The 9,523-nt window shown below is 36.4% G+C and overlaps 2 protein-coding genes, 1 non-coding gene and 1 pseudogene across 3 annotated transcripts; 2 read left to right on the forward strand and 2 right to left on the reverse strand.

Annotated features, from left to right (window-relative positions):
* The first annotated feature begins 69 nt into the window (after positions 1–69).
* On the forward strand, positions 70–3,619 carry LOC140971408 (asparagine--tRNA ligase, cytoplasmic 1-like). The gene is made up of 6 exons (XM_073433669.1): positions 70–684; positions 1,595–2,203; positions 2,484–2,737; positions 2,837–2,966; positions 3,070–3,128; positions 3,258–3,619. The coding sequence occupies exons 1-6, from the start codon at positions 205–207 to the stop codon at positions 3,439–3,441; spliced, it is 1,716 nt and encodes a 571-aa protein (XP_073289770.1). The 5' UTR covers positions 70–204; the 3' UTR covers positions 3,442–3,619.
* A 546-nt stretch (positions 3,620–4,165) lies between these two features.
* Positions 4,166–5,490, reverse strand: LOC140961329 (large ribosomal subunit protein eL31). The gene is made up of 3 exons (XM_073419782.1): positions 5,338–5,490; positions 5,100–5,209; positions 4,166–4,568 (listed from the first exon to the last, which is right to left on the reverse strand). Exons 2-3 carry the CDS (start codon positions 5,180–5,182, stop codon positions 4,289–4,291), a joined length of 363 nt encoding a protein of 120 aa, XP_073275883.1. The 5' UTR covers positions 5,183–5,209; positions 5,338–5,490; the 3' UTR covers positions 4,166–4,288.
* Positions 5,491–5,854: 364 nt separating this feature from the next.
* On the reverse strand, positions 5,855–8,867 carry LOC140958268 (histone acetyltransferase type B catalytic subunit-like; annotated as a pseudogene).
* TRNAP-UGG (transfer RNA proline (anticodon UGG)) lies at positions 8,715–8,786 on the forward strand. Its single transcript has one exon. It is a non-coding gene; the product is annotated as a tRNA-Pro (tRNA).
* Positions 8,868–9,523: the final 656 nt, after the last annotated feature.

Below are 9,523 nucleotides of genomic sequence, written 5' to 3' on the forward strand. Positions count from 1 at the left end.
AAAATGCTTTGGATATTGTGCTATAGGTGACGAGATTCTCCATTAAATTTGTTTAGAATAGATTCTCCGTTGATTCCTTGTAAATGGGGAATCAAACGACCTGTATCCGATTCACCATAAAAAATTACTTTAATTAGGGTTTACTGCGCTTAAAGGAATTTCCCTCCTACTACTCCGCCAGTCAAAACCGAAGAGAAAACGGAAATGTCAGACGCATCTGCGCCGCCGCTACTGGACAATCTCAACATCAACGATGACATCGTGAGGGAGGCTGAATTCTCCCAACGTGTGTTGATCCGTTCAGTCTTGAATAGGCCCGATATGGGTGCCGGACTGGCCGGACAGAGGGTCCGAATCGGGGGATGGGTGAAAACGGGTCGGGAGCAGGGGAAAGGAGCCTTCGCCTTTCTGGAGGTGAATGATGGGTCCTGCCCTGGGAATTTGCAGGTGATTGTGGAGGCCGACGTTTACAAGCTAAGCGACGTCGTTTCCACGGGAACCTGCATACACGTGGAAGGTGAGCTCCATCTTCCGCCCGAAGGTGTGAAGCAGAAGATCGAGCTTAAGGTGAAGAAGGTTTTCGATGTGGGTACCGTAGATGCCGGGAAGTATCCGTTGCCAAAGACTAAACTGACGCTCGAATTTCTCAGGGATGTTATGCACCTTCGCCCCAGGACTAACACTGTATGACCTTACGCCTTTTAAACTCATCAAACTTGGGCATCCATTTGTTTGATTGGCCGTAGTTATGTGATTGCTAAAGAATTTTGTAAATTAATAATCTTTTTGGAAATTGGATTATATGCATGTGGTATTTTAAGTTATCCCGGTCAATTAATTTCTGTCATTGCTGTTGTATTTCTTCATGTTTTTGTTGTTGGGTGATGGGAATCTCCAGCTAGATTTTGCAGCATCGGGCTTTATTGTTTTTGAATTAGGAAATGAAAGGCTAGATGTTTTCTGAAAAAATATTTTGGGAAAGGCGCGAATAGTTTATGTACATTTTATTTTACTGCCTAAATGTGTTTAATCTAGCTATAGTACTTGGTGTTGTCACTTTCATTCGGATGCTCATTTGTTGGAGAGTCCCATTATTTTTAAATGTAAATTATGCTTACAGATGGGAGTTGTCTTGATTTTTCATTTTCCATACTGTTCAGATGATCGAAATGATTTTGGTCATGTAGGACTTGACAGTGTAAAAAATCAGTCAAACTTACTGGAGTGGGTCAAATGTTGCATCACGCATATAGCTTTTCTGTCTTCCTGTTAGTGATTTGTATCAAAGTAGTAAAGACAGTACTCATGCTTTGACTCAATAGATGATGCCTGTAAAAAATTATCTATTCAAGGCACATCTAAATTGCTTCTGTTAGGCTATTTTTATGATTGCTGTTTGAGAAATATTAATGTTGAACGCTGTGGGTGACACCAGAAATTGGACTCCTGGATCAGTACACCTTGTTAGTTGTTACATTCCTCTTTTAACTTGCACAAATAACTTAATTTTTTATGCTAAACATTCCATACCTTAATATGATCTACTCTACTGATATTTTCTCACTTGAATTGTTGTACTCTCTTGGTTGTCTAGATTTCTGCAGTTGCCAGAATTCGCAATGCTCTGGCATATGCTACCCACACATTCTTTCAGAAACATGGTTTCCTTTATGTTCATACTCCCATTATTACAACCAGCGATTGTGAGGGTGCTGGGGAGATGTTTCAAGTCACAACAATAATCTGCGAAGCAGAGAAATTAGAGAAAGAGCTGAAAGAGAACCCTCCGCCTTCAGAAACTGATGTGGCAGCTGCTGAACTTGATGTCAAGGAGAAAGGAGAAGTTATCGCGCAGCTAAAATCTGCTAAAGCAAGCAAGGAGAAAATTAGTGCTGCAGTCGCTGAGCTCACTAAGGCGAAAGATCATCTCTCAAAGCTAAATGAAAGGCTAAATCTGGCTGAGAGATGTAGGGTTAGCAGTGGCATTCCAAAGAAGGATGGAAAAATTGATTATTCAGAGGATTTTTTTGCCCGGCAAGCATTCTTGACTGTATCTGGGCAACTGCAGGTTGAAACATATGCATGTGCCCTCAGTAGCGTATATACCTTTGGACCTACATTTCGAGCGGAAAACTCTCACACATCAAGACATCTTGCCGAGTTTTGGATGGTGGAACCTGAAATAGCATTTGCAAATATAGAGGTATGCCACCTGTAAATGCTTTATGAAGCTTGCGTTTGAGTAAAAAGATACTTCATCTTAATGTGCAACATATCCTCTGCTCTTTAAATTGAAACTGCGCTGAAGGTCTTCATGTTGACGAACAGTCTAAATCTTGATGTATATTATATATTGTAATCCTATACATCAGACTTGAAGATTTGTGAAGCTTTGTTCTCCTGTAATTGGATTTTATTTTATATTTTTACTGTTTAAGTTGTGTACTGGCATGGGAGTTGACATTGATGATATGCTTTTGTAGGACGATATGAACTGTGCAGAGGCATATGTGAGATTTCTCTGTCAGTGGTTGCTTGACAACTGCTATGATGATATGGAATTCATGACCAAGTTTATCGACAAAACTGCCATCCAACGGCTTGAAATGGTTGCGAAATCCAAGTTCCATAGAATAACTTACACAGAAGCAGTTGCCATTCTTGAGGAAGCTGCTAAAGTTAGGAAATTCGAGAATAAAGTAGAATGGGGTATTGATTTGGCATCTGAACATGAAAGGTAAGTACCAGTTCATTGTTTCTTCTCTCCGCGTAGCTTGCAGTTTAAGTAACTGAATTCTACTCCATTTGATGACTCCTCCCCCCCGCCCCCAAACAGATACTTGACAGAAGACAAATTCAAAGCACCTGTTATTGTCTATAACTACCCCAAAGCTATTAAAGCTTTCTATATGAAGGTCAATGAAGACAATAAAACTGTTGCTGCTATGGATGTGCTAGTACCGAAGGTGGGTTCTTTTTCAATGATCTGTTCTTCATGTAGCAATCTGAATCGCAATTTCTACAAGCACATCATAAGTTTATACTTTAATGGATTATTGTGTTCATCAGGTTGGAGAACTTGTTGGCGGAAGCCAAAGAGAGGAGAATTATGAAGTTCTCAGGGATAGGTAGTAGAAGCTGCTTTATTGCTGTATTTGATTTTCCAGTTGCTTCTCTTTATAAAGCCAGATCACAAGTTAAACCTTTTATATTCTTCTAGATCACTTATATGGATATAAATGATTTCTTTTACTCAGGATATTGGAATTGGGTCTACCTTTAGAACCATATGAGTGGTATCTTGACCTACGCCGCTATGGTACAGTGAAGCATAGTGGTTTCGGCCTAGGCTTTGAACGAATGATTCTTTTTGCTACCGGTATGGAAAACATTAGAGATGTCATTCCATTCCCAAGATACCCTGGGAGAGCAGATCTCTGAATTTACACACGGTCACTTGTCAGTCCGTCGGATTTTATATTTATTTTATGTCTTGAGAAAATACGACAAAGTTGTTTAGTATAGTAACCATGATAAGAATCTGTTTTGAATGTCGTGCAAAAAAATACCCATTTGCTTGAAGGCTTGTTTGCAATCTTAGTATCATCTTGTTTATTAATTATTTTGGTACTTACTCAAATGCTTTCAATTAAGTTCTCCCATCGATCATACACAAGTTTGCGTGTTTTATATTTGCCCTTGGATGCAGTGAGTGTTGCCGATAATCTAGAACGTCTATTTTAATTGAACATGATGAAACGGGGACAAAAAACAGCTGAAATTATTGTTAGTCTTAGATATTCGAACAGATTACTAAATCTGATCGTCTTAAAGAAAACAAGGGGAAAAACAACGAGCAACTGCCATTCTAATATGCTCTTAAATTTGCAAATAAATTTTAAACATTCATCGAAATCAAATCGATTGACGAATAAAAAAAACGATAGGACAATTTTGCCAAAAATATCGTTTCTATATTTAACTGAAAATCAGAACTCGAGTATGTGGTGATTCTTGGAAATATTATCATGATTAAAAATATGCTATCACAACATTTAATTTGATGCCACGTATTTCTAACGTTATTGCTCTTTTAAAGCAGTATACATACACATAAATCACGGATTGTTTCGTATGGGACCGACCAACGCGACTAATTTACTTATAAATATCCTCAATTGCACAAAAAAAGAACTTGGTTTAATCATTAATGTCACCGTGAAGGAAAATCACGATTAATACTTGTCTATGGAGTCAAAAAAAGATTGATACTGCTGCAATCGGTAATCTAGTCTTCCTCTTCAATAACCTTGGTACCCAAGCCCTTCAATCCTTCAGCAGGGATTTCTGCAACAGTAACAAGGGAGTACAGCTCTTCCTTGGCATCCTCGTCATCATTCCTCTTGCGAGCAATTCGAACTCTGACCCTCCTTGGAACACTTCGAATACCCCTGCTCCAAATTTGCTTGTTAAGCTTCACATCCACTCTCACATCTGTGGTACCCATGGCTTTCCGCGCGAATTTTCTGATCTCTTTGATGGCATTGGGAGCCTTCTTCTTAAAGGTGCTAATTAATATCCACGAAGAAAGAATTTTATTGAAATGGAAAAGAATATATCAAAAACCAGTATTAATTATAGGCATGGAACTGTAAACATCAAAACATTGAAAGATAGGAACTGATGCATGAAGCCAACGATCAGTGGAGACAGAGATGTGATAAACATGATTAAAATGGAAAATATAAGGTAGCCATGGTAATCTAAAAAGTTAATCGATTGAACTCACTTTAGAAGAGAGTCCAACACAAGGCTCGAATGTGAAGGCAAATAGAGAAAACGTATTGAGACATTTTAAAGGAGCCGTCATATTGCTGATCCACATTACCAGTTTACCACCCAATGCGAAAGTACACCACAATCACATTATGAAGTGCATTTTCATATTATATGATTTACAAAACACTAGTGAGCCACAGAGAAATATCAAAAAATATATTCAGGAAAGCAAACGAGATAAGCTAAAATCATAAGAAAACTTCGCACATACGCCCAGCAGTGCAAAAATTCAAGAAAGCGATGATTCCTAATAAACATACCAGCCATGTAACCTCTTGTGGAGGTTAATGGTATACTCCCGCGTCACCACTTCATCCTTTCTTCCCTTCGTTTTCTCAATCATTTTCTCTCAATCCTACAACTACTACACCTGCATTTGCAACAAATCAACGAAGAAGAAACGAAACTTCAAATTAGAAATCAATCTAGATAATTTTCGATCTCAAAAAATAGATCAAATTCATCAACCAGCGTGAGCGTGTGCAAGAGAAGGCGAACCTGGAAGGAGTTGTGCGGAGGCGGGCGGAACTCAACTATAAGAACAATTTGAGAGAGGAACTTAAAACCCTAGTAGCATAAGATGTCGTTTTATTGTTTATCAGAGCTATTAATGTCTTCTAGTCGCAGATAAATTATAAAATATGAACAGACTTATTCCACTAAGTTTTCACGTTGAAATATCTAAATCATCAAACTTTATTTTACCTAAAAATATCATTTTCTGATACAGTTTTGAAGAATTTTCTGATATCTTTCGAGGATAATAACTAAATTAGAAATATTCTAAAAATTTTAACATCTATATTTGTCTTTTTGCGATTTTAGACAGATATACAAATTTCTAACCGTGTGAGATGTGTTTCCAGAATCAAGAAATAAAATTTATAAATTAAAATATAACATAACAATAGATTTCTTTTAGAATGGTGTTAATTAAAAATACATGTCAAATTAGGAAATATTAAACCGTAAAAAGGGTGTTCAAAAGAACAAAAAGTGTAATATTACTTTTTTTAAAATGAAGGAAGTTGGAATATAAATAGCAAGCTAGCCTAATTTGTGCATGTCTCATCAACCATAGTTTTCAAACATAAAAAATTGGCAAAGTGCAACGAGTCCATTGCTATAATTTCCTCTTTCTCAAAAACAAGGCTGATTCTCAAATTGCCTATAATTTCCTCTTTCTCCAAAACAAGGCTGACGGCAGATACAAAGACAATCGTTAACGCACATAAATGCCTCAACAAATTTGGTTGTTGTTCTAAAGCAACAGCCATTTTCTTAATTCAAGTTTCCACAAAATACAACGTTGAACTCTAGGCTTCAAGAAGACACTTTCTCTGCATCCAATTTGATCTCTTTTATCCTAATATCCACTAGTACGTTGCCTTATTTGCTCATCTAAATTTCCCTCGTTCTCATCCTTCTCGATCCTCGTCCCATCGCCACCCTCCGATTTAAACATAGCAAATGACATTAATTTCCTGATCAAACTCTGTTGGGATATCAATTAACCGCTTACCTGAGACCTCGGGTTCTTTCCCAATCACATCATCTTTCACACGATTTGAAACAAAGGTCGTGTAATTCTCCATGTACTTCTCTATGGGATTTAAGCTAAAGTAGATGAGAATCTCCCAGCACTGAAGAAACTGTCGTTTGTTAATTTTCAAACTTGCTCGGACAGATTCGGTGATACTCTGTGAAGGTCCACATCGAATTGGCTGGCTGTTCTTTGACAAGTTTTTGTGCTTCAACAGTGAAACAAGCGGATCGAGTGATTTATGGATCGGCTCAAAATCAAGCAGGTGCTGCACATCAATGCAGGTCCTCACGTGTTGAAGGGAATCCACTGGTTCTTCAACAGTTAGGTCATAAGCATTTTCTGATATTGCAACATTAATTGTTGAGCACTGTGAGAAGAGTACGACCATAACCCTTTCGTTGGTAGGGAGGTACGATTAACATCTGCCAACAACAAATTCACATCCTATTTACCAGTCAGTCTATGATGGTGAATTCACCAATTGTCTATTATTAAAACACACAAAAGCTATATCTAAAAAATATAAAAACACAGACAAAATCAAACCTGACCGATACGTAGCCTCATGCCAGTAGGGTATCGGTAAAACGATAAACAGCTGCAAAGCCAAGCAATGTGTTGAAACTATCTTGTTGACCCTTTCTTTATACCAAAAGTAACTCAATTTTATTTTTCATAAAATAAAACAGATAAGACAGTCACCATCAACAAGAAGAAGAACAAGCGGCACTAATCGGCAATAAAGAGTCCCCACTGCAGTACATTCAACGCGGTAAACCTAAAATAGTGAAACAAAAACAACAAAATCAAGAGAGAAACTCAGATCCTGAAACATAATAGATAGATCCATACATAAAAAGATGCTGTTTCTCTCTCAGTAAATATAGAGAACTCTCAAGCCGAACCATAGTTTTGTAATTAGAAGCTGAAGGAGTGGAGAAAGTGTTCTCTTGAAAGATTGGTACCATAGATCAAGTGCATGCAATAAGTTATAAGAGCAGGAAAAAATTCTTTGTAGTTAAAAAAAACTCTTTTCAGGTGGAATAAAGCTGCCTAATAATCAAAATATTTCATCTAATATTGTAAAAAAAGAAGTCCTTGTAGAGGAAGGATGATTTGATGACATTTATAAGCATTTGCTAGAGATTTTCTCACCCATTGATGCGACGGATGATCATCATTTTGTAGATTTTGTTTTTAAAAACCTAATCATTAATTGCATAGACCATATGGTGGTAACCCTTTTCTGCAACTGAGATGGAAGCAATGAAATAGAACAATAATCTACAAACGTTCAATAATCTACAAAACGTACGTTCTCAACAGCTATCATAAGAGTACTACACAATCAATTCAAAAGCAAGTACTGCAACATGTCTATTACCAATCCTCAAACCACCAGATGCTGAAGGAAAAGGTGATAGTAATATAACCCTTTCGCCCCCAAATAAATTATATAAGCATAAAGGCAAGCCACTTGCAAACTGCTACAAAATTTGACATTCATGGTCGATGAATGGAGTTTGCAGCTCAAATAAATCCTGATCAAGCAGCAATATTCAAAACGTTTAGGATTGGAACTACATCACAAATATACGCAGGTACACAATATTATGGCGCAGTAACATAGGAATCACTAAGGGAATCATTGGAGAGAACATTTTATTTTAGGCAGAATGAAATCCAGAGTTACACATTTTATTATTGCATTGACTGACATGATAAGGATCAACAAACAAAAATATTCACCTCAACATTACCATGCTCTTCTTTCAGATGACATTTGGAGTTACCTTTGCAGCTATTAGAAGCATTGTTTTGCAATACTTCTGCACTTGAGACAATATTTCTAAATGCATGAAAAGTGGGAGATACAAAATTAGACTATAATAATAATTAATAAGCAGCAGCATGCATGAAATTCCACACAGGAAAGGATTCTACATACTTTACATATATAATTGTATTCAGACGAAAATGTTTGAAGAAAGTCATCTTTCTTCTCAAAGAGGTTCTCAGCAAATATATTCTGTCATGAACAAAGTACATATTTGAGTTATATACATGAGTTTCATAGAGAAGATCAGGAATTCTCAAACATGTGCTGTCAATATACCTGAAGAGATGACTTTAAATCTGTTATTCCCTTGCCTCCCTGTCAACAGAAGCGGTCAATAGAATCTCATGAGGGAACATGCGACTGAAAATGCCTGATATCTAAAAGAATCTCATGGGAGAGGCGGGAAATTAACAAGAAGAGCAGTGTGTCCAAGAAAGAATTTATATACAAGGTTTTAAATAATATTATGTAAAACAACAAAGCAACACAGGGCGTTTGGTCTAGTGGTATGATTCTCGCTTTGGGTGCGAGAGGTCCCGAGTTCGATTCTCGGAACGCCCCTTTTTCCTAGTTTTCTTTGATAAGTTTTGTTTTTAGCAGGTAGGCGTCCAGATCTCTATGCTCACCTGCAAGAAAATGCATTAAAATGGACTTTTGGGTTGTAGATGACCCGACCCAACTCTTGTTTCTGAACACACAGTAATTTGCATTAGAATGTGGTATTATAGAATTATTTTTTGGAGTAAAATAGAATCCTATGTTAGGAATTGTGAAAATTTAAACTAAAAACATGTTTGTGTGAGAGAATGTGAAAAATGAAAATAATATAATTTTGTTTAAAGAATTTGAAAATAATATTCGCATATTTGTTTATGTTTCCGAAAATGAGAGAATTTCCGAAAAGCATAAAAAAAAATTATTTATGTTTTTCAAAAAAATTAGAATAGCAAATATCTTTTCCTTTTATTAAGATGTCAAATATCACCGATAACCTTTGAGTCCGAAATTTGACTCGAATATTATGTTATCATATTATTTTCACACTCAAACAAGAGGGTGTGAAATTACATCTTTATTACTTTAAAAATAAACACAGAAAGACGAAAGCTAAATATCACACTTCCTAGGCACTAGTCACCTCTTGAATATTTATAAACATAATATAAATTTTGCTGTATTTTAATGTTTTTCATAAAAATAAACATATATGCTACGGTTTTTTTTTTATGATTACCGAGTGTAGCACCAATCAACTTGTTCAGTTCACTCACAAAAAAAAAAAAAAAAAAAAAAAAAAA

The sequence above is a fragment of the Primulina huaijiensis genome, chromosome 2, assembly GCF_012295235.1.
Source record: "Primulina huaijiensis isolate GDHJ02 chromosome 2, ASM1229523v2, whole genome shotgun sequence".
NCBI classification, from domain to species: domain Eukaryota; kingdom Viridiplantae; phylum Streptophyta; class Magnoliopsida; order Lamiales; family Gesneriaceae; genus Primulina; species Primulina huaijiensis.